The following is a 25793-nucleotide window of genomic DNA, read 5'->3' on the forward strand; positions in this document are numbered from 1 at the left end:
CCTCAATTCTTCTCCATGTATTAATTTTGGCCATATATATTTACATGCATATTATATAGTGTTGGGTAAGTTACACAGTAATAAAGTAATAGATTACAAATTAGTGCTTGCACTAATTGTAGGTCTAGATTTTTTTTAATTGACCGAAAAACATAATTTACACTGTTTTATGAAATTGAAAAAAAAAAAAATTAAAATCTTTTGAGAATCGCTGACACAAAGCCCTGTCATATTCCTAAACAGATCCAGCACTTTTATCACATTGAAGTTTATAAGCACTCATGCTATGTGTATCAGATGTTGTAATGGGAAGTTCAGATCATTTTACTGACTCTGATCTTTGAGTCTCGTTCATCAAGATGAACGAATCTTTTTTCGAGTCATTTCGTTCATTTGGTTCAATTTGCCAAAATATTATTAAAATATTACGAATTGCTTCAAAACACATCTACAACTAGCCCAAAAGGTTGATTGCACGACAAATAAGTCATAAATAGAATATAAGAAGGAGAAAATAATAATTAAATGTTGACCTGCTCTTTTGTCTATGAAGGTATTGTTGTCTCCTCGCTCAGCTCACCTCTTCATGTCTTCAAATGTCAGGGCTTCATTCACGTTACACTGACAGTCACATATAATCTTAATCAATGCACAGTCTAAGCCGATAGGAGCCATAATCGTTCGTTGTTTAAGTGACAGAATGACTCAAACCCGAGGAGTTGAGATGAACGGATCAATTCTTTTTCCAGCTCTAAACGCATATGATTGGCTCGTGATGAACGAGTGACTCAGACCCGATAGAGGCGCGAGATGTGAGCGGATAAAATCTTTTTCTGGCTCTAAACGCATCTGATTGGCTTCTGCCAATGTGATGAAGACTTGAAATTAACGATACTACCTGCACAAATGTGCGCACGCCGGACGAAGGAATCACTCCCTGAGAGGACTCGTAGTTCCCGAGTCATATTGAAGATTCGTTCAAAATGAAACGTTCATGAACGACCCATCAATAATCAGACGATTCAAAATATCACAGCTGAAGTTCAGCTAGAATTGTTTTGCAGCATTATTACCCAATTATAGCCTCGTAACCGTTTATTGATCAGGTTTTATTTATTTTTTTACATAGGATTTACTTTACATATATCCTCCTGAACACATTTTATGTACTCATCTATTTGTAGTCAGAATCGCTCAAACTGTCGAGCTCTGCTAGAGCGCCATCTGCTGTTAGCAAAACTAGCCTCCTAAAATGTGACTTATTCACTTCATTTTCAGATCTGATGGTAGCGGTGAAGACTGAAGAACTGAGTGAAGATGAGGAGAAACATCATGTCAAAAGTGAAGGAGAAACTCAGTCAAAGACTGAAGATAGTTTTGTATTTGAAACAACAGCTGTAAAAGGTTTCACCTGCACTCATTGTGGAAAAAGTTTTAGGCATAAAGGCAATCTCAAGAATCACATGAGGATCCACACGGGAGAGAAACCACACAAATATGATCAATGCAGCAAAACATTTCTGAGGCCTTCAGACCTAAAGAACCAACTTGGAGTTCACACAAACGAGAAGCTTTACTCGTGCTCTGAGTGTTCATGTAGTTTTAGACGGCAGTCAGCTTTTCAAGCACATCAGAATATCCACACTTGTCTGAGAGAGTTTGTGTGCTTTGAGTGTGGGAAGAGTTTTATTAAAGCTGGAGACTTGAAACATCACGAGAAGACTCACACTGGAGCGAAAAAACTCAAATGTGATCAATGCAGCAAAACATTTTCAAGGCATTCAGGTCTGATGAAACATCTTATCATTCATACAAACAAGAAGCCTTATTCATGTTCTGTGTGTGGGAACAGATTTAAATGTCGGTCGAATTTAAGAGAACATGAGAGGATCCACACTGGTGTTAAAGAGCATGTGTGCTTCGAGTGTGGGAGAAGTTTTATTAGAGCTCGAGACATGAAAAAACACCGGTTGATTCACACTGGAGAGAAACCGTACAAGTGTTCACACTGCGACATGAGATTCCGTCTGTTACAATACCTGAAAAAACATCAGAGGACTCACACTGGAGAGAAACCTTACCAGTGTTCACACTGCGACAGGAGTTTTAGTCAGTCACAAAGCCGGAAATCACATGAGAGAACTCACACTAGAGAGAAACCTTACCAGTGTTCACACTGCGACAGGAGTTTTAGTCAGTCACAAAGCCGGAAATCACATGAGAGGACTCACACTAGAGAGAAACCGTACATGTACTCAGTGTGGTAAGATGTTCGGACAATCGTTACACCTTCGTCAACACATGCTGATCCAAAACACACAAATGTGATCAATTCAAAACATTTTTGAAGGCTTCATTGCTGAAGAGACATCTTATGGTGCGTTCACACTAGATTCGGATAAAGCAACAAGCGTGAGTGATATTTTTATGTTAAGTCAATGCAAAGGTATAAATAGACATCCTGCAGTGCAATTCATGCGAATGAGGCAGCACAAATTGAGTGTTCGTTCAAGTTGGAAAATCTGGCATTTCGTATTTTTGTCGCGCGTCACGTGCACTGTATCCACACGTGAGTCCAGCTGCGCTCTCATAGCAGGGAATGAAAACAAAACCTTCATTGCTGCAAATTATAAACGCAACACTGACGACCCGTTTCTCTAAACAATTCTTCTTCCACTTTTTTTGGCAACACAACGTGGCGTCTCTCTACCGTTTCAGATACAGTCCTCGAAGCTATCATGCACATAAATGAAGTTGCACTGCATTTACAGTAGAGCGCACTGATTGGTTTGAGCTAAGCCTTTCTCATGAATGAATGCAGCACACTCAGAGACGTCACGATGCGCTCGCAGATACAGATATCCAGTCTACACGCTGGAATACACGCAAGGATCTAATCAGTATGACGCAGCTTTAAAAAATTTGTTTCAAACCGGAGGAACGAATTAGCTCGAAATAACACAAAGACAAACAAATTTTCACTTTTTAGTGAAATATATGAGTCCTAATAGTGTTTTTAGCAGTGTGGGACACATATACGACTGTCAACAGCTCATGTGTTTTGCTGTTTCGTGACTGTTTAAGATTGTAAATGGCTGGTTATTCGGTTAAAAAAGCATTTTTTTTTATTAAAAATGTATTTAGACCTATTTTGTTATTATTGTGTGTGTGTGTGTGTGTGTGTGTGTGTGTGTGTGTGTGTGTGTGTTTGTGTGTGTGTGTGTGTGTGTGTGTGTGTGTTTGTGTGTGTGAGTGTGTGTGTGTTTGTGTGTGTGGCAACAGGACACCAAGCAACCTCCCTCCTTCCGGTATCATCCCCTTTGAATTTATTTTCACAATTCGATCACTGCTAGTAACAATCACATTCATTATATCAAAAATGAACATTGGCACTTTTTATACATTGAAATTTCAAATTTTCACTAGTGGCTACTCGGGTATCTTCTTCTTCTTTGGCCTTGGTCCCGTATGGTTGCGGGGTCGACTCTTTGGAACAAGCCATTTTAGACTTGTCCATATGATAACGACTGTTTTTTTTTTTATTACACATTCCGGCCGGCCTGTCGTGTGGGCCTGTCACCCTCATACACTACGGACAATTTAGCCTACCCAATTCACCTGCAGCATGTATTTGGACTGCGGGAGAAACCGGAGCACCCGGAGGAAACCCACGCGAACGCAGGGAGAACATGCAAACTCCACACAGAAATGCCAACTGAGCCGAGGTTCGAACCAGCGACCTTCTTGCTGTGAGACGACAGCACTAGTGGCTACTCGGTTATTAACAACTTAATTATTGATATCGACAATAAAATTTTGTTGATTTCAAGAATTTATACTCTTCATACTTATTTTATTTTATTTTTTATTAACAACAAACTCAAAATTATTCAGTAATATACAAAAAAACATGTAGTAATTAAAAATTTTATATTCCTTAAGAATATTACATCTTCTTTGCTTATTTAATAACAATCTTCTCCATACTTGTGCAGTAGTCCTTAGTCTCTTGAAGGAAATGAACAAAATTTGGCTTTGATCCAGTCCATTTTTATGTATATGAAACTTTCACATAATAATAAAAAGTTGTACTTGAAAGGTACATTTTTTTTTTTACATGTATTGACATAATAAATGCAAACATCAAGTTTTCAACTTGAATACAATATTTGTTTTCCTTCAAGGAAAGTTTTCCAGATCCACCCAGAAAGTCCTTGCGTATACACAATTACAAAACATGGACGATAGATTCCTTTTCCATGCAACAAAAATCACAGGAATGATCAATATCCAAATTAAATCTCTCCAAAACCTCTTTAGCTGGATATAAACAGTCAAATTTTAAATGTCACTTCTTTTACTTTGTCATTTATACAATATATTTGATAAGAATGCCAAGCTTTTTCCCAACTTATATTTATGAATACATTGGTCCATTGGAAATTATAATATAATTGTATCACCTGTTATAATATTTCTAATATATTTATTAGTATAACTTTGTGTAATAATATAAATATCTCCTATAAAAAAAAGGTTTTCTTTAACATATTTTCCTTCTAAAAATTTATTTCCATACACTCTTATAAAATGAAGCAGCTGTTCAGATGTGGCATTAAATACAATAGCATACTCCTTTGGAGTAACTGGAAAACCAAATTTATCAACAAATTCACTGTAAGATAATAAATCACCATTTAAATTTAGAAGTTATCTAATATAGTATAATTTTCATAGCATTTTTGGAAGAAGAGAGTTATTTTTATATTGAATACATCTATTGCTCCAAATAATATACTAGTTTGGAGAAAATTTGTGCTTAAATAACAGCATCCAGGCTAATAAAGCTTGTTTGCGAAATTTAGCTAATTTCACTGGAAGTTTGTCCATTCTAAAATCACATCTCAAGAATTCATATTCTAGAAATCAAAGCAGCACAGCATTTTGTCAGCAGCGTGTTCTTACGATCCTCCAATACGCTCGCTTCGACGTGATGACGTCAGCGCCGAGGCGTTCATTCAGCGTCGAGTCTTTGGAGCTGAGGTGAGTCGGTGACGCTTTTTTCTCGTGTTTACACAACAATAAAACACACTTTACAGTTTATAGACTTTTATTAAAGCGCAATTGAACACCGGAGATGCCTTTTGAAGCAAAATATCGCTTTTTCCGGTTTCGCTAGCGGTCGCAGGAACGTGGCAGCCTCAGGATATCGGATGACGTCCCCAGTGTAAACTTTGCCAAAAATTTAGACAAAAGACTGTTCGCTCGGTGAATGTGTACAACAGTTATAGCCTAAACACACATCATCTAACGATATTAATGTGCAGAATTTCTGGAGAACATCTGCCTTACACAAAGCGTTCGCTATGTAACGTTAGGTTACAGTGAGCCAACAACATTAGATATGCTAATTTCATCAATTCGTTAGCAAGATTAACTATTTAACTTCCAGCAGGATTGGTTTCATGTTAGTAGTTGTCCGTAAACTGTGCTGAACCCCTCCTTCCTTTGTATGCCGTGTCGGATGTAGTGAACGGCGAGGTAGCTACAGGCAAGCTGCTATCGGTCGAAAAGACGAGGAGCTCCGTAAATAACCTTGATTAATGCTCGTAAGGTTTACTCAAGTTTGTATTAGTTGTTGTGTTACGACATGCACACATACGCAACGGACAATTTAGCTTAGCCTATTCACATATATCGCATGTCTTTGGACTTGTGGGTGAAACCAGAGCACCAGGAGGAAACCCACACCAACACGGGGAGCCAGCCGGGACTCGAACCCGCTAACCATTAAATTTTCCTATTGTAAAGTTGCAAATGTCTTCAAAACAGTCAATCAGGCTCAGTCTGTAGCAAGTAGGGTGTGTTTACAGATCTTCAGGTTGAAGTTAGGTCATGTTCCAGGTTTTTATTTTTTTATTTAAAGAACAACATATAAAACTTTACAATACAAAAAATTGTAGATGCCAGAGTGTATTTATAAATATAATACAATTATATAAAGTGTACATATGAGATAATAAATAATTACATTATAGACTTCACAAATTTTTAAGGTGTTTTGGCTTTCTTGTTTAGAAAGGCTCTGATACTGGTTATATATAAGCAGATTTCAGTCCTCAATACCTCACAATTTAGTTTCTTATTAGTAAATTTATAATTATGAATGTAAAATTTTGTTAACATTCATGTTCCTTCAGCTTAGCCGGGACTCGAACCCACTAACCATTACATTTTTTGATTTTAAAGTTGCAAGAAAGAGATTTGCAATCGTATACATTGTGTCTAATATTCCAAATTAAATAGTAACGTTAATGTGGGGAGAATTTATACTTGTATATTAATGACCATGATCGGAGCACTTGTTTGTGGGAGATAAATGGAATTTAGCCTCTATTATAATTGCACATCAAAATAAAACTAAATCCACATATATTTGAAAAAACATGATAATTTCCAATATGGAGTGCATACTGCGCACGAACATACCTTCTTGTATTGATGTCTTCAGTAGAGCTGATCGGGCCAGAGCCCAAGTACATTTTGATTGACAGCTTTTTAAAAACCCGAACCCGTTTAGGCACACAGCTCTTTTGCCTTTTTGCAAGATTGAGCAGTTTATACGTGTTTTAACATAATTTATTCATAACAAACGTAGGCTATAGGCGCTAAGAAGTTGGAATAAAGAAATAAAATAAGTCCTCTGTAACATCTCAGCACTCTAAATAGATCTAGATACATACACTTAGCATTTAACTTGGCCAACACACCAATGAAAATAAGTCTTTCTTAACTAATTAAATAAATATAAATGATGACGGGTAGCTATTTGGCGATAAGGAAATTAAGATAAAGGCTCTGCGGGATTTGTTTTGCCATTTCTCTTCACAATCTGGCATTGAGGCGCCAGTGAAGCTGATTATTAAAAGAAAAATGCCAACATTAGCCTGTATACTCTGTCTAGGATTTTATGGTTTAATTATGTTTTAGTTATAATTTAAAAAATCTTTACTCATCAAGATTAGGCTATGTGTTTTTGTGGAGGAATGTTATTGAATCCACTGTAAATGGCTTTAGTGCAGTCCTGCACTCACTGAGCAGCACTGAACACCCTTTCTCTGCTGCTGCTACTGGCCGGGATGCACTACTGATCTGGCTAATTTGGCATGTTTTGGATAAGATTGTTCATCGTCCACCAGCCAAGAACATTAATTTAATTTTCCATGACAGCGGTTTCAATGTAGCGAGTGACCTCGTCATCTTCCCTGTCAGCTTGCCGTAAATTAATGTTTAGTGCTGTACCGTAATACACAGTGTATGAGCGACCGCCGAAATACCTTGGCGGCTAGAATGACCGTTCTAGAATGACCGTTCTTTTTGAACTGGCGGCTGGCCTGACCAAAATTCGCTCTCTTTAACTTCTTTGTCATCTTTTGTTTCACCTTTGCAGGGATGGCTTTTAATGTTGCAACAAATGATTTGATTACTTTTTTTACACTAATTAAAATGCATCACATGATGCAAGCCCAAACCCGCCCTGACCCCATCTAAAATGATAAAAAATTAAGGGTTAGGGCACAGATCTTCAGCTTTTCACTAATCAGTGTAAATTTAGCAGATTTGTCTGTTTCTTCATTTCAGTTCAGCTGTAAATACTGGAATATCCCCATCAGTCTACAAGTGAAGACGAGCATCAGACCATCAGGAAGAAGAGAAATCTGCAAAGACTGAAGGACAGTGAGAAGATGAGTGATCCAGAACCCTGCAGAATTAAACAGGAAGAGACTGAAGAAATGGGTTTGTGTTTATTCATTACTCTTCATCATATATATATATTTTTAACTTGTATATTTTTTTTATTATATCATATGTACTTATTGCATTTCCTTTTTAAAATTCTACTTTTTATATTAATATTATCTGTTATGCACCTAGGGTCTGAGAGTAACGCAATTTCAATATGCTGTATGTCCTGTATCAGGGCTTGACACTGTAGTGGTTTTTCTCTTAATGAATCAAATTCAGTCTGGAGGTCATGAATATCAGAAGAATATACTTTATTGGAATATTTTCCAAAAAAGCAGAGATGTCCAAAAGCAGATCCATCTCTAGTCTCACTCCAGAACAAGCTAATATCCCTTACATTTGCCATCCTTTTTATCCTGGCTTCCTCCCACCTTTGTGTTTTCACAGCTGTTTACTGGTTCAACAGGCCTTTTTCAGCTCCTACTTCTTTACGACCCCTATTTAAAGGGCCATGAAACCCCCTCGTTTCAGCAGGGTGTTTTCACACCTCTACTTTGGAAAAAGTCAGAAAAGTGGGCGTGTCCAGCTCTGTTTAGGGGGGAGTGTCGGAGGAAGTAAAGAGGCTTGGGGTCTGTTCTTCGTACCTCGCTTAAATGATCTAAGATGATTTGGCAGATCCTGGATCTGTTAATCTTGATAACTGATCTCTCGCTAATTTGGTTCTTCAAACAAGTTCGCGAATCAGATTAGAATGTCTGGATGAACTGATCTGAGATCGCTGCGTTTGTTGTTAAGGACAGATCTATCGATCCTCGAAATCATGATCAGCAATGCAACGATTGGCTGACGGCACAGCAGCGTAATGACATCATCTGATTAATATTCAATTATCCATGCGAGCAAAATTACATCAAATTAGCAGTAAACGGCTTGTTAAATATGACACGCAGTAACTTCACATTTGTTGTGAGCTGCAGGCTTTACACTTTCATGTGTCGAGAGTATTCATCATGTATTTCAATGCAAATCAATGTATTTAGTTCTACATTTAGAAAAGATTTTCTTTATTATAGTAGCCGTTTTTTAATCGGTGTAAAGAATAACTGGTTGTTTACAAAAGCATTTTCATATTGGTAAAGGCGTCTGCAACTTTTGTGAAGCATCAAATCACTGGCATATTAACTGTCAAAACATGTTTATGACTGCATAAATGTATTATTGCTTTTAAAAAAAGTCACATATTGTGCATTTCTATTATACACAATTTGTACTAAAGCGATCTAAAAAGTTCATATCAATAAGTTTTCTCTTTGCACCACCAGGTGGCAGTCTTTGTACTTTCATTTCAAGGGTGCAGATTGCATACGTTTTATTTATATGTATAACTTTATTTATTTTATTAATGACTATAACTTTTATATACATATAGTTAAAAAATATTTACTATTTTCCCAAGTGTATATAACTTTTACTGTAAGAAAATATCAGAACTCGGTACATACTTTCTGTATTATCTTTGCTTGAACTGAGCCGATCTAATCCTGTTTTTATGATTTGAACCTGCTCCCGATCAGGTTTGACCTAGCAGATCTGTTGCCATGACAACAACTCTCAGATCAGCTTTGAAGAACGAAACAATCCTGGATCGTGTCAAATCGTCAATATCCAAATCCAGCTAACTGAGTAATCCACATACGAAGAACGGACCCCTGGTGTGGGAGTGTCTATTTGGGCGCGCTGACTTTCCGAGTCAAAACACACACACACACAGGGGACAAAGTGACTGTGTTTACATGGACATCTGTAGTCGAATTATTTGCCAAATTATTTAATGGTGGACTTTAACTGCAGTTTGGCTCTTTCATTCAGGGAATTCATTCATGTCCCTCGCGACAAACGAGATATTTGATTCGAGGAGCTGCTCTAAGCGTGTATTTTTCATGCAATGTTTGATACCGCACGGCGAATGAGAGAAAAAAAAACTCCGCATTTCCCGAAAACTTAGATGCACACGGCAGGTAGCGTCAGAAAGCCGCGTTTGTTATTCCGGTCACTAAATGCGGCGAAAATCCTACACAAGGTAAAAGTTTGGTTGTGGTGCTAACATGTTTACACTCGGTGCAATAGTTAACTTAGTTCGATACGAACAAACTGAATAAACAAAGAGCACTGCTCGCTCACTTACCAAATCTGTAGAGACAGCACAATCACCAGCAACTAGAGCCGCGTCTTTATTAAGAGGAGACTACAAGCGAATCCGGATCTCAGCGTTTGCAGATGAGAACAGCTCTCAGGTAAACAATGTTCCTCCTTAGACACGTAAGTTATTGTTGTCGAGCGTCGCGTACACTGTTAATCCACACGTGACTCCAGCTGAGCTCTCACAGAAAGAAAATGAAAACAAAACTTAACTGCAGCAAACTATAAAGCAACACTTCACGCTTGTTTTGCCAACACAACGTGGCGTCTCTGCCGTCTACACTCTAACAGTAATGAATATTAATGAAGTTGCACAATAGAGCGTGCTGATTGGTTTGAACCAAGCCTTACTCATGCATTAATGCAACACACTGTAAGACGTAATTAGACACACTCTGGCACAGACGTCCAGTCTGCACGCTGGAATACACGCTATTATGTCATGACCGTGACGCAGCTTCAAAAATTCGTTTCAAACAGGAAGTACGAATTTGCTTGAAATAACGCAAAAACAACCAATTTATACTTTTTAGTGAAATATAGGTGTCTTAATAGTGTTTTTAGTAGTGTGGGACACATATACGACTGTCAACAGCTCAACACATGTGTTTTGGTGTTTCGTGACCCTTTAAAGCCTCTTCGTCCTTGTGGCCCTCGTAATGTAAAGATCTAATCCTAATGTATTCATAACTGTTTTCACACATACAGTACACATTTGGTAATCATGACTAGTATCTATGTTTCAAACATCTAAACTGGACTCTTCTCTCCCATACAGTATGGGTCTTTTCAAACATACGTGACAGTTTCAACATATGTTGTATACATTTCATGCTTTTCTCACACAGATGGCTCTCATTGTATCCCCAAGTCCCCTCTCGTGCTCTTTTATGACCCCTTTGCCTTAACCCGTCACCTGTTTTCAAAGACATATAATGGCAGATTCATAGGGCCCTCCACTCACCCAATTAAATGTGTCTTCATATAGGTTTAGTAAATAAAAATCTTCTTCAACACTTACTTTTTCAAGGAGGAAATTCATCCTCAATTTTCCTTCAAGTGTTAAATTTTGCCATATGTATTTACAAATATATAGTGTTGTGTAATTTACCCTAAGTAATAGATTACAAATTACTACTTGAAAGTTATAATCTGGTTACATTACTAATTATTATGTGTAAAATGTAAACAGATACCTTCAAGTTACTTTGTGCATCTTTACTAGGTTTTTGAAGTCAGAATTGTGGCTCTTTAATTTATTTAAAATTGACAAGCATATGACAAAGGTTTATGCTGTTTTATTAACATTGTTTTAAAAGTTATTATAAGCCTTTTAGGAATCGCTGACACAAAGCCCCGTCACAAGCAAACGTTCAGCTAGAATTGTTTTGCTGCATTAATAACCAATTATAGCCTAGTTCCCGTTTATTTATCAGGATTTATTTCTTTCTTTTTATTTAAGCTTTTATTCACAGTTAGGTCCTTAAATATTTCGTCATCGACACAATTCAAAACATTTTCTCTATACACCAACACAATGGATTTGAAATGAAACAAACAAGATGTGCTTTAACTGCAGACTGTCAGCTTTAATTTGAGGATATTTACATCCAAATCAGGTGAACAGTGTAGGAATTACTACAGTGTGCATATGTGCCTCTCACTTGTTAAGGGACCAAAGGTAATTGGACAGAAAAATAATCAGAAATCTAACGTTCACTTTTTAATACTTGTTTGCGAATCCTTTGCAGTCAATTACAGCCTGAAGTCTGGATATATACATCCCCTGGGTTTCATCCCTGGTGGTACTCTGCAGTTCATTTTGCCTTCAGTTTTATCTTCGGCACGTGAAATGCGTGCTCAATCTGATTCAGGTCAGGTGATAGACTTGGCCATTGCAAAACATTCCATTTGTTTCCCCTTCACTATCTCTTTGGTTGCTTTTGCAGTATGCTTTGGGTCATTCTCCATCTGCAGTGTGAAGCACCGTCCAATGAGTTCCGAAGCATTTCACTTAATATGAGCAGAAAATATTGCCGGAAACGCTTCATCCTGCTGCTTTTGTCAGCAGTCACATCATCAATAAACACAAGAGAACCAGTTCCATTGACAGCCATACATGGCCACTTTACTGTTTAAGATCATGCACAGTTCATTTCCTTCCCCATGCTCTTCTTTTCCCGTCACTCTAGTACAAGTTGATCTTGATCTCATCTGTCCATTGGATGTTGTTCCAGCACTGTGAAGGCTTTTTTAGAACTTTACCTGGCCGTCTTGTTTTTAAGGCTCACCAATGGTTTACATTTTGTGGTAAATCCTCTGCATTCACTCTGGTGTAGTCTTTACATATACACCTACCTCCTGGAGAGTGTTCTTGTCGTTGTGTAGTTGTCCAACACAGTTGTTTCTATGGTCTTCCAGGTCTTTTGGTGTTGCTGAGCTCACTATTGTGTATCTTCTGTTTAAGAATGTTCCACCCAGGGGTTTTGGCCATGTCTGATGTTTTTGCTATCTCTCTGAAGGGTTTGTTTTGGTTTTTTAGCCTAATGATGGCTTGCTTGACTGATAGCGACAGCTCTTTAGATCTCATCTTGAGAGTTGACAGTAACAGATTCCAAATTCGAAATGAACTCTGGACCTTTTATCTGCTCATTGTAATTGGGATAATGAAGGGAATACACACACCTGGCCATGGAACAGCTTGGAAGCCAATTGTCCAATTACTTTTGGACCCTTAACAAGTGGGAGGCAAATTTGCAAACACACCGTTCACCTGATTTTGATGTAAATATCCTCAAATTAAAGCTGACAGTCTGCAGTTAAAGCACATCTTGTTTGTTTGTTTTGGTGTATAGAGCCAAAAATGTTAGAATTGCTCACACTGTCGAGCCCTGCTACCGCTTCATCTGCTGTTAGCAAACTGTTAAAAGCTAGCCTCCTAAAATGTGACTTATTTACTTCATTTTCAGAAGTGATGGTGAAGGAGGAGAGTGAAGAACTGAGTGACGATGACGATAAATATCATGGCATATTTGAAGAAGAAACCCAATCGGAGATTGATCATAGTTTTTTCATGAATACAACAGCCGTAAAAGGTTTCATCTGCACTCAGTGTGGAAAGAGTTTCAGGCATAACCGCGATCTCGTTCGTCACACGATGATCCACACTGGAGAGAAACCGTACCAGTGTTCGCACTGCGACAAGAGATTCAATGATCCAGGATACCTGAAAGCACACGAGAGGATTCACACTGGAGATAAACCATATCACTGCATTGATTGTGGGAAGAGTTACATACAATCATCTTCTCTACGAATGCACAGATTAAAATATCACAGTAAGTAGATCATCTAAAGATCCAGACCTACCATCAGGATAGCAACACACCACTCTTGCATGGCACAAACCCTTGAAATCAATTAGTTTCATAGTGCAGCACTCCCAAGAATGTTGGTAATTGCAAACATGAATTTGAAGTGTGAAAAGACCGAGCAAATTAAGACCTGTGGAGTCATTTGTAAGACTGTAGCCTAGTTCTGTGAAACATTTCATTTATTCAAACAACAGAATACATCAGTTAACGTAGACTACTAAATGATCAACGTTTAGCAGACCTGATGGAGCTGCGCAGCAAGGTTTTTATAGTTAACGAAAACGAATGAAAAAACTAAAATGTAAAATAACTGTCGTTAACTGAAATAAAAATAAAAACGAGTTTTTTTTAACTGAAAGTATTGTGTACAAACAAAACTGAAACTAGCTAAAATTATAGCAAAAACCTCCTTTGTTTTCATATTTGTAAATGTATTTAATGCATAATCTTACTGTAAGCCGTTCAGAAGTAAATCTAATTCGCGCTGCAGGTGTTTGACTCTTTCGCACCTCTGAGTCTGTAGTCCTGCTGCCATTGGCCAGATCGAGCCGGTTCTCCTCCAGTCATCCTCGCTGTTGCTCTCACAACAAAAACAAGTGGACAGGACAGCAGCACGGTGACAGCATTAAATACAGAGACCTAAATCTATTACTTTAACACATTTGTGCCCAATAATGGGTTTATTTCTGTATCGCAATAGCGAAGGAATCTTTTTAACCGGATCTTCTAAGTGAACCGGTTGAACTAGTTCACCAGATCGAACTGAACCAGTTGAAATGATTCGTATCTCCTGTAAGAACTTATCCTCAAACAACTTACTTTTTAACAAGTCTAATACCCCCCTCTGACTCTAAATAAACCAATATATACTTTCTTTCAATTATTAGAACAGTAACGTTACACTGAGATCAAATTTGAGAAGCGGTGAATGGATAATACGGCACATGCGTGATTCAGTGAACCAAATACAAATAATACATGAAAGGCTGCTGTGACTGAACTAAACTTGATCAACAGCACCGCAGGTAAACCAAGAGCTTAGCTGAGAGGATCTGGTGAAAAACGTAAGTTTATTTCATAACAGAAAATCGTAAATATGTGAACCATGCTTCAGTTGGGTTGCAAAACTTTACTGCAAGACATTTTTTAGATCATGGTGGTGTTTTAACTGACTGAAATATCTATTGCTGACTACATAATGTTGAGTCCTAACATCCGCGTTAAAGATCTGAACTTTCCATCACTACTGTGTATGTAACCTCAGAAGCAGACTTGCACTCATGTTGTACTTAAGGCTGCTATCTTGTGGACTGTTGTATTTGAGTTTGAGGATGGGTATAGTAGTGGTAGATGATAGTGTTCATATATCCTCTAAATACATATATTTATTATTATTATTTTTAAGATTTATTTTTGGCCTTTATTAGATAGCACAGTATTGAGACAGGAAGCGAAGTGGGAGAGAGAGAGGGGGTAGGGTAGGGAAATGTCCTCAAGCCGGGATTCGAACTCGCGATGCCCTGACGTGCTATTGCAGTGGTTCTCAAAGTGGGGGTCGGGACCCCTTGAGGGTCGCGGAACAATGAAGGGGGGTCGCCTGGTGATTTCCAAAAATCTACTTATTATTATTATTATTAGACCATAAGAATTACCATATTTTATCCATAACCAACTGAAGAGGAAAAAACAGCCGTTTATAGTTACTATAGTAGCTTATTTACTTGTTCTATTGGATTGCGACCCCTGGGGTAAATACATTATTTTAAAAACAGCAATAGTGTTAGATGCAGCAGATGGATTTTTATAACACCAGGTTAAACTTTCTGGCCCATTTACAGCACTGAAATACATTTAAAAAATTAAACGAAGAATAGACTTTGGTCTATTGGTGTGTGTGTGTGCGCCAATGCATGCAAGTTTTCTGTATTTATAACCACCTCAGGGGATATTGGGGGTCGCGAGTCACTGGTATTGTTATTTTAGGGGTCGTGTGCTGAAAAGTTTGGGAACCCCTGTGCTATTGCACCATATGTCGGTGCGCTAACCACTAGGCTATTGCGCTGTACTCTGTTGATTCTAAAAAAAAATTTTTGGAAAAATCTAAACTAATACTGAAACTAATAAAAACTAAACTAAAATTCAATGCATAGAAAAAATTCAATACATAGAAACTAATAAAAACTAGTAAATCTGCCTCTAAAATGTAATTAAAACTAACTGAATTTGAAAACAAAGTCAAAACAAAATAGAAACTAAAACTGATGAAAAATCAAAAACTATTATAACCTTGCTGCACAGTTGTGCTTTGTTTCACATGTAGGATCTCATCGCCCTGTTAGAGCGCTTTCTGCCGTTAGCAAAACGGCTAAAAACTAGCCTCTAATAATTAATTTACTTCGTTTTCAGGTCTGATGATGGAGGAGAGTGAAGCACTGAGTGAAGATGAAGATAAAACTCAGTCAAAGTCTGAAGACGGTTTTTTATTTAATACAGCAGCTGTGACAGGATTCATCTGCAGTCTGTGTGGAAAGAGTTTCAATTGTAAATACTATTTCAAGCTTCACATGATGATCCACACTGGAGAGAAACCGTACAAATGCGACCAATGCGACAAAACATTTTTGAAGCCTTCAGACCTGAAGAGCCATATTAGAGTTCACACAAACGAGAGGCCTTACTCATGCGCTGAGTGTGGGAAGAGTTTTACCCATCAACTTTATCTAAAAGCACATGAGAAGATCCACAGTGGCGTGAGAGAGTTTGCGTGCGATAAGTGCGACAAGACTTTTCTAAGAGCTGGAAACTTGAAACGACACCAGAAGACTCACGCTAAAGATAAACCTGGTATTCAGTCGAGCAGCAGCATGAGATTCGAGCAGCCACAAATCCTGAAAACACACAAGGGGACTCGCACCGAGGAGAAACCGGACAGTCAGTCAAACTGCAGCACGAGATTCGAACAGCCACAAATCCTGAAAACACATGAGACGAATCACACTGAAGAGAAGCCGGACAATGAGTCAAACTGCAGCACGAGATTCGAGCAGCCACAAATCCTGAAAACACACGAGAGGACTCACACTGAAGAGAAACTATACACGTGTATTGAGTGCGGGAACAGTTTCATGAAATTTTCATGGCTCTTTCACCACATGAAGAGCCACACCGGAGAGAGAGCACACAAATGTGATCAGTGCAGCAAAACATTTTCAAACCATTCAGGCCTGAAGGAACATCTCCGAGTTCACACAAACGAGAAGCCTTATTCCTGCGCCGAGTGTGGAAAGAGTTTCAGATATCGGTCAAATTTAAAAGACCACGAGAAGCTCCACACCGGTGTGAAAGAGCATGTGTGCTTAGAGTGTGGGAAGGGGTTTATTAGAGCTCGGGTACTGAAACAACACCAGAGGATCCACACTGGAGAGAAACCGTACCCGTGTTCGCAATGCGACATGAGATTCAGACTGTTACAAAACCTGAAACACCACCAGAAGATTCACACTGGAGAGATGGCGAACACGCAATCAGTGTCTTAATGAACATGAGGATCCACACTTGAGAGACGACACACAAGTGGGATCAATGCGGCAAAACATTTTGGAAGGCTTCACCACTGAAGAAACATCTTCAAGTTCATAGAAAGGAGAAGGTTTAGCCATGTTCTTTAGCTCCATCAGCCCCCAACAAGAATTTCCTAATGATTTTTCATGAGAGAACTCAAGCAAAAAACAGTCAGTTATAGTGTACAACTCTTAAGCAGCCTTATGTCCTCAGCAACTTTAACTAAACTGAAGAACAACCTGAGAAATCCATCTGAAACCGAGTTATTTTTGAGTTTGTTGTAGAAGTTTGAATCAGATAAGGGAGTTTGATCTGCCATTGTTCTGTGGTAGTTCGGCAGTCAGTGGGTTTGTTTTGGAGCTCCGGCTTGTTTGACATGCAATTCATCACCAAACAGATTACCAAAGTGAAATTCTGGTTCCTAAACACCTTTGTGCAGTATTAAAACTATACCGTTGCCTTTGGGGGACTTTTTTATCGTAGGGGTTGGGTCGGGCTCGCTTTGATCTTGAGTGTGCACTCACACTATGTTATCCGAACCCCAGTTTGTTTGACAAGTGTGAGTGCTCCGAATCTGCTCAGGTGCAGTTCACTTGGCCGGCCCTGGCCCGGTTTGGAAATGGTGTGCCAGAGCGCGGTGCACTTGTAATGTGAGTGCAAAGCATGCCTAAGCTCGAAACTAAAGACGTTTCATATGTGTTTATTAATCATTCTTACTGTTCGGTGAATGCAAACTGTCGTAGTTTAGTGAAGACGCAAACCCCTCACTGCACGACAGCTGCACCTTCAACAAACCTCCTAATACCTGCAGCTCGAGGACTTTGATTGTTTATGAGCGTCAAAAGTGGCTGATCTTTTCAGCAAAATGTCTGACTGTGTGTCACCGTATCTCAAACAACTAAAACGATATAATTTCAGCCCGTTTAAAGCAACTGTACAGTGTGAGAACGATTTATTAATCATTCTTACTGTTCAATGAACACTAATGCCGAGTTCAGACTGCATGATTTTCAAACTAGTCGTGTCACAGATGTTTTCACACTGCATGACTATCTGGGCTAGCGTTTCGTCGCTGCTTTGTTTACACTGCAAGATGGTTCGGCGACATGGACATTCACATTGCATGACTTTACTATAGGAAGATTCGCCGACAACTTCGTCCAAACTACCGTCTCATAGCCAAAAACACGCCGTATATCTTTTGTTATTAACTACATAATGAGAAAGAAGCCTTTAATGGGGTAGAACATGTACTTATTTGCTCACCTGGGTTTAAAGGGAATTAGCCATTTCTCCTTAACGTTGATAATAAACTAATTTCTTTCTGTATGAAACGTCAAACAGACATGGTTGCTCCTGAGTCCTGTCAAACCTCCACTAGTTTTTCCTCCATTTCGTGGGTCTAAATAAACCGAAAAAGAGCGCTTTACTTCTCCCCTAGCCTCCCGCTGACCTGCAGCAGGTATACACACACACACACACACACAAGTGAAAGCTGCTCTCTTATTGGCTGTAGGCGATCGCTGATGTTATTTTCAGTCAAAATTCACACGCCATGATTTGAATCATCGACAGCTCCAGATATTTAGCACGCCAAATATCTTACAGGCATCGGCGACTCATCGGCGATTCTCTCAGATTGCGTCTTTGATCGTTCATACTGTGTGATTGTCACTCACGTGCACGAGCAGCGATTTGCCTGTGATTTCAGGCATTTGTCGGCGAGCCAAAATCGGGGCTAAAATCACGCAGTCTGAACTAGGCATAACTGTTGTAGATTATTAAGGAGGCAACCCCTCACTGCACAACAGCTGCACCTTCAGCAAACCTCCTAATACGTGCAGCACGAGGACTTTCTGAACATTTATGAGCGTCAGAAATGGTGGATCTGTTTGGTGAAATATTTGACTGTCTCACTACATCCCAAACGACTAAAATTATATAACTAGGCCCACACGGAATCTGCGCACGCAGATTTTTAGCCTATCAATAATTCTGTTTATTTACTTGAGTAAATGTGTGTAAATCTATATTTATTCAGTTTTTAAATTAGTTACAGTAATATTATTGACTATGAAAATGTTCATCTGATTTATGTACAACTGTTTGCGCAGTAATACTTTCTGTCTTTTAGTAGATATGTTATATGAGAGACTTGCTTTGGTTACCAAATAAAGTAAATTTAATTGGATTTGAATTTTAAACATTAAATACAAATTTAAAAGATATTACTTTTTTATTTCACATATTATGGTTTTAGTTACAATACTCCCAAAATAATTCCGCAGAAATTTGCAGATTTTTATGTTTAAATTGTTTATTGTGAAAAAACAAACATTACATCAGTACAGATAGTTACATATCATTCTATTTCTTTTTTTTTACAAGAGACAAAAAAATAATAACAAAATATATATATATATATGTATAATAAAAAAGAGAAATGTTAATAATAATAATGATAATAATAAAAGAGGAAAAGAAAAATAGAAACATAAGTATTAAGTGTACTGAAAATTACAACCAAATATCACAATCAAATGTTCAGATACATTGTCAATGTTGAAAGTAAATATTTACAATTAAACGGTATAAAATGGTATTAGATAAAACAAAGTTTAATTAATACGAAATAAATTAAAAAGGGAGGGAACTCAGGAGAGTGCATCTATTAAATGGAAGGCAATACCTTAAGAGAGTTAAAGTTATAAAACATTGCCACTTTTTAAAGAAATTAGTTTTCCCAGTGCATCTAACCTTTTCCAACTTAAGAAAATGCATGGTATCTACAAGCCATTGGGATGTAGTTGGAGGCTTATTTGATTTCCAGTGAAGTAGTATACGACGCCTGGCTATTAGTGAGGTAAAGGCCAAAACATCAAGTTGTTTATAATTAAATTGGGACCAAATCTTTGGAACCCCAAAAATGGCAACATCAGGGGATGGGTTTATATTTACCTGCAACACCTTGGACATAATTGTAAAATAATTAATCCAATAATTCTGTAATAGTGGGCACATAAAGAACATATAACTCAAATTACACCTTGGTGCATGACATCTGTCACATCTGTCATCGGTATTGGGAAAAATTTCAGATAGCCTGGTTTTTGAGAAATGGACTCTATGAAAGACTTTGAATTGTATCAGACTAAGCCGAGCGCAAATTGTACTAGAACGTATTCTCTGCAGTGCACCAAGCCACCATTCCTCCTCAAAACATATTCCCAATTCATTTTCCCAAGATTTCTTAATTTTAGTAAGAGAACCATCATTCAAGCTCAAAATGCACCCAAATCTGCAGATTTTTACCAAAACTCCCCGCAGAAATAGCCAAAAACGTCTGCAGATTCCGTCTGGCAATAGATCCATCATTCATGACGCAAGCGTGCTCGAGTTCAGAAGGCAAATGCTGTGAGTGCGGGCCATCGGGGGAGAGGGGACAGTACCGCTTCGGCACATTTCAAGCAACTGTACCTAGTGTGAGTACGCCCTGAGAGACCCTTGCCACAATGATGTAGGCTATTTAAGGGTGCTTTCACACCTGTAGATTGATTCTCTAATTCTGAAACGGGGATTAACATTGTTACGATGTTGCGTTTTGCTCTTGGTGCGGTTCGCTTTCACAAGGCAACGTTTCTAAACGGACCAAAAGAGCTAAAATGGGTCACATCATGCGAGTGAATTCTCCTCACATTGGTCAGAGTTCAATGGTTTATTTTTTTATTCCATGGTCCGCTCAGCTGTCATGCATCCTTATTTTAATTTATGATGATAACCAATAAGACATTATAAGGGAAAAGATTAGCTTTCATTTTAAATGATGACACCCACCCAAATATACAGGGTGGGCCATTTATATGGATACACCTTAATAAAATGGGAATGGTTGATGATATTAACGTCCTGTTTGTGGCACATTAGGATGTGAGGGGGCAAACTTTTCAAAATGGGTGGTGATCATGGTGCCCATTTTGAAGTCGGCCATCTTGGATCCAACTTTTGTTTTTTTTAATAGGAAGTGGGTCATGTGACACATCAAACTCATTGGGAATTTCACAAGAAAAACAATGGTGTGTTTGGTTTTAACGTAACTTTATTCTTTCCTGAGTTATTTACAAGTTTCTGACCAATTATAAAATGTGTTCAATGTGTTGGATTGTCAGTGAAACCCTCTTCTCCCACTCTTCACACACTGATAGCAACACCACAGGAGAAATGCCAGCACAGGCTTCCAGTATCCGTAGTTTCAGGTGCTGCACACCTTGTATCTAAAAAACAAAAGTTGGATCCAAGATGGCCGACTTCAAAATGGTCACTGCTTAATTTGGCCAACTACACTACTTTATTTCAATACTGGTCATTTCGGTGGTACTTGGTGAAAAAGTGTGATAACCACTGTTAAGGGATTCGTTTTAACATGCGCAAGCAACAGGACATCAATTAATTTTACCTGTAGTGCTTCTGTGTACACTCTCGTGTGTTCAGTTAGTTTCACTTTTGCTTTGGCCTTCGTGGGTGCATGGGAGGAATGAGCCACGACGAGATAATCATCTGTTGCCTATAATGTTTACTTAGCATCTTAAACAACATAGATTCAGTGTTTACTCACAACAGTACACGTGGCATTAACACACAGCGTACCATAACTGTCAACATTAGGATGTGAAAATAAGGGATCCCGCCTCAAAACAAAAATCCCCTAATAAGTAAACATGTTAATCTGGAGCTGTTTTATTGTAAATAATAAGTTGAAACTATGTTTTTTTCTATTTATTGTTATTATTTAGAAAGGATGGAATAAATAGTATACACTAGAAAAAGCTGCAAATAAATTAGCAAACAGCCTATTTAAATGATCAGCTATTATAAAGAAATTGTATCGAGTTCTCATCAACATGTCTTTCTTCACTATATGACTTTAAACATTCTGATCAAAGAGAAGCGAATGAATCTCTCATTTAGATGTTTTATTTGATCACATTAAATAACATTTAAAAATGCACAGACCTAAAATGAAAGCTTTCGATTGGTTTCCTAACCGTTTATGCTCATTTAAGACTAAATTTGTTGTGTTTAACAGAAAACCCACTGAGATTGAGATGTTTTCCCACTTCAAATCGCATGTACAGAATGTGTTTGGGAAACAGCGTCTATTTGTCTGTATGGAGGGCATCTGACAGTCACGCACTGCTACATGAACTGACTGTTTTGAGTATTGCATAGAAGGGCAACGGCACATGTAAGGGAAATGAAGGGAATCCTGCCGTTTTTATATATATTTCAACGTGTTTTCATGCCTATATAAAGTAAGAGCACAGAACAGATTCACATTTAGGAGCGAGTGGTGTTTCTTTAGTGGTTCGGCGATATGTATTGCATATAGGGAGGATCGGCTCTTTAATGTTTATTAACAACCTTCGTAGAAATATTAAAAATATGGGAGAAATACAGGAAAATACCTTTACAGCATGAAAGCAGGATACCATTGTAAAATACTGGAGAATCCTGGGAAAAGCGTTGACGGGTATGCAGCTCACACGTCACTGTTCCCACTGTCTGGTGCTCTTGCTCCGGCACAGAACAGCAGCTTTTCAGACCGTGCGATGAGCAATTATAGAGAACTCTCTAATGATCTGACCATCCTGTACACCAGTGGTCACCAAACTTGTTCCTGGAGGTCCGGTGTGTCCTGCAGATTTTAGCTCCAACCCTAATCAAACACATCTTAACAAGCTAATCAAGGTCTTTGTAAGAGTTGAAATATTGCAAATATTTTGATGTCTTTGACAATTCAAAACATGAGCTGAAAACAGACTGGTGACTCCACAACCCAGCAGGTGGGAATGCGGGAAAAAACAGTTCCTGCTGCATTTGCATCTGAGTCTGCTGAAGCTCGGCTTCAACCACCCCAACTCACGCATATGGTCATTTCAATGTTTGAATGTTCTAGATTAACCAAACTGACTTTATCATGTTTGATATAATTTGAAATGTCTCAGTGCGACTGGTACAATGGTCTCATTCTCTCAGAAACAGACATATTCAGAACAATAAATATATAACTTCAGGCATCTTTTGAACCACTGTGAAGGGTGTGACTTTTCCACTAAGTGTGAATGCCTTTTGTTATACATTCACACCCCCTTCCTTGAGGGAATTCTTGGATTATTTAAGGTAAGGTTTGAGAAAGGCGCAGGGCGATTCTGCCTAACCAGATCAGCCCATAACATGACTTGCTCCATGTTATGTATATTTCAAAGTCAGGAATGCATCTTTTAATCTTGGATTTATCTTTGATAATTTGATGTCTTGTACTGATCATTTATGAATTGACTGATTGATTTTGGCGTAATACATTTACCTGACTAATAAATTATGTTTTGAATTATTCATACCTCGTGTTATTATCACTGATAAATGTTGTTGTCCATAGCACTACAAGCCACTGTACAGGTTAGTAACGGACTAAAACATGTTAGACGGAGCAGCGTGGCACGCTATACAATGTTGGTAGAGATCCGACTAACAAATTGGCATTAATTCAAGTATACTTGGACTGTAAAAGGCCAACTATTTAGAACAACAAAATATTGTTGAAACTACTTTAAATGTGGATATTCAGGCCTTCATCTACAAACGTATAATCCTGCGCGATTATTATTAAAATACTTTGTCTTGATTCAGTAGATAACAGATCTATGGGGACCACATAAAAATCTCCTAAATAGAGTAAGTAGGGTTCTGCCTTTTTAGGAGAGCGGTTAATCGCCTCTGTTTAATGACCAAGACTGACAAGCTTGTATTAAGAGATTGTATACCCGGCCGGTGCAAGACTCGAGATGCTATAGGAATCTGAGTAAATGAAAATAAGGTATAATAACAAATCAAAAGAATATTCAATCATAATCTAAAATAATGTGAAAGGAAACAAAATAACCTTCTCAATGTTTTATAATTGGAGTCAGATAAAACGAGGATAAACATATTAATATTCTAAACCACCTCATACTAAAATTGGAGTCAGATATGAGTTAAGTTTAATATAAATCAACATTGTGCACTGGAAAGGCCGAACATGCAGTGAACTTTCATCCACCAGTGGATACCGTCATTGGAACAACTGGCTGGACCTTACATCTTACTAGGTATACTTGAATCATCCAGGCTGGTGTGTTGAGGCAAGTTGGAGCTAAACCCTGCAGAGACACCAGCCCTCCAGGACCGAGATTGGTGACCCCTGCTGTACACCAGTGCATACTCTCTGATTGACGCCAATAGAAATGAAAACAAAATAAACTCAGTGTGCTTGGTTGAATATCAATAAAGTGTTTACGTTTGGTCTTTTAAAAACACTGCTGTAACACATTGAGCCTCTAAACATTGTTCTTATGACGTTTTTCTACAGGAGGAAAACTCTAATAACTTCCAAATACTACAAATATAGTCTGTTAGTAAATGCAGAGATATTGATGAAATCCAGACATAATGCTGCTTTAAAGTTCTAAATAATACTGTAAATGATAAAGAAATGATCTTAAATACATTTGTAGGTAAAAGTTCATTTTTACATTGATTCGCCTTACAGGAAGTTCACTCAGCAGGGAAATGAAGGTGGCTTGAGTGGTTTGTGAGCACAATAAGTGCACAGCGTGCCATCTTCTCTGATAATTGTAGGAAATAATCCAAAAGCGTAATCGACTGTGCCACAAAAAACAAAACAAAAATGTGATATACATGACTAGTTCAGCAGCTAATCAGCCAGAATCCGCTGAGGTGGAGAGGGTGCTCGCTGCAGAGCCATTTGAGGAGAGCTGAGCTCCAACGAGGGGGAGCATGAGCTGTCGCTCCTCCTCCTGTAAGCTGTTTTAATGCGTACACCAACCCCACCCCTAACCCTACCCCCAGTGACATCACTCGTAGAAGAAGTGCAAAAAAGGTGGAGCTCAAGCTTAAGCTCCCCCTCGCTGGAGCTCATCTCCCCTCAAATGGCTCTGCAGCGAGCACCACTTGGCTGAGGTGATGTGTCAGCGAGGCCTAGCTGTCACTCAAGTGGCCACACCCTTAATTATTCAGTTCATGTATATTAAACGAGTGAGTTGTAAAAGACAAATTCACCCCCTGTAGGCCCGTAGCCAACCTGGTGAAAGGGTCAGTTCTTTTTTTTCTTAAAAAGTGGACAGTTTTGCAGTGATACGCCTCCATTTTCTATTTAATTATTACATTTAAATGCTGCATTTTAGCGACATTAAGCACTTATCTGAATTTGCTTGTCAGATGATCATCTTAACCACATTGTATTGACTATTTTAGCCAAAATAGTATTGAAATCAATTTTAATATGGGACACTTTTGGTGCTTCACACCTTTCTATTGGTCTTTTTTTTTTTAAGAATAAGGTCCAATGTTTAAAATATACAATACAATAGCAAAAGATGACTTCTCTGATGCCAGATTGCATTTTCTTGCACTACTGGATGTGGTACTCATGACAAATATTTGTTAGCACTGGCCAAACTGAAGTCACGTCCAAGAGATTCAGAGGATTCTGCTTGATCGTAAAGCCTTTTTTTCCTGATGTTTGCATCATGATGTAATAGCAGTCAAAATACGACAAATGAGCTCACGTATGGGACAAATTCTGGAGCTTTATCAGTGAGGGTGGGTCTTGCAATCCTTTCTTTTTTTTCCAACAGTAAATTGTCAGCAATTATCACAGTATAATCAAACATTGTGAACTATAGAAGCAGGGGCGGACTGGCCATCTGGCAATTCTGGCATATGCCAGAAGGGCCGGACCAATTTTTAAATGTGGGCCGGTCAGTTTTATTTTTTTATATGTATTGTTTTTAAGTGCAGGGAGCTTTTATCTCTTGCTAGATGTGATATTATGATGATGATAAAAAAAAAATA

At 38.3% G+C, this 25793-nt stretch overlaps 2 protein-coding genes across 4 annotated transcripts in view; both read left to right on the plus strand.

The window, feature by feature from the left end:
• zgc:112977 overlaps nt 1-3829 on the plus strand; it is a 17423-nt gene extending 13594 nt beyond the window's left edge. Inside the window, exon 4 of one of the 2 annotated variants that reach the window (XM_073936512.1) lies at nt 1279-3149. In XM_073936512.1, coding sequence (XP_073792613.1) covers nt 1279-2267 — 989 coding nt within the window. In that variant the 3' untranslated portion in view covers nt 2268-3149. 2 annotated transcript variants of the gene reach the window in all.
• A 1163-nt stretch (nt 3830-4992) lies between these two features.
• On the plus strand, nt 4993-19104 carry zgc:113220. Of its 2 annotated transcripts, none has more exons than XM_073936679.1 (4): nt 4993-5609; nt 7642-7797; nt 12915-13283; nt 15726-19104. In XM_073936679.1, the coding sequence occupies exons 2-4, from the start codon at nt 7746-7748 to the stop codon at nt 16853-16855; spliced, it is 1551 nt and encodes a 516-aa protein (XP_073792780.1). In that variant the 5' UTR covers nt 4993-5609; nt 7642-7745; the 3' UTR covers nt 16856-19104. The 2 variants fall into 2 exon arrangements, with proteins under 2 accessions (XP_073792780.1, NP_001417918.1); NM_001430989.1 differs by having other exon boundaries at nt 5002-5043; nt 15726-17336.
• The last annotated feature ends 6689 nt before the right edge of the window (nt 19105-25793 follow it).

Source organism: Danio rerio, chromosome 22, assembly GCF_049306965.1.
Source record: "Danio rerio strain Tuebingen ecotype United States chromosome 22, GRCz12tu, whole genome shotgun sequence".
NCBI lineage: Eukaryota > Metazoa > Chordata > Actinopteri > Cypriniformes > Danionidae > Danio > Danio rerio.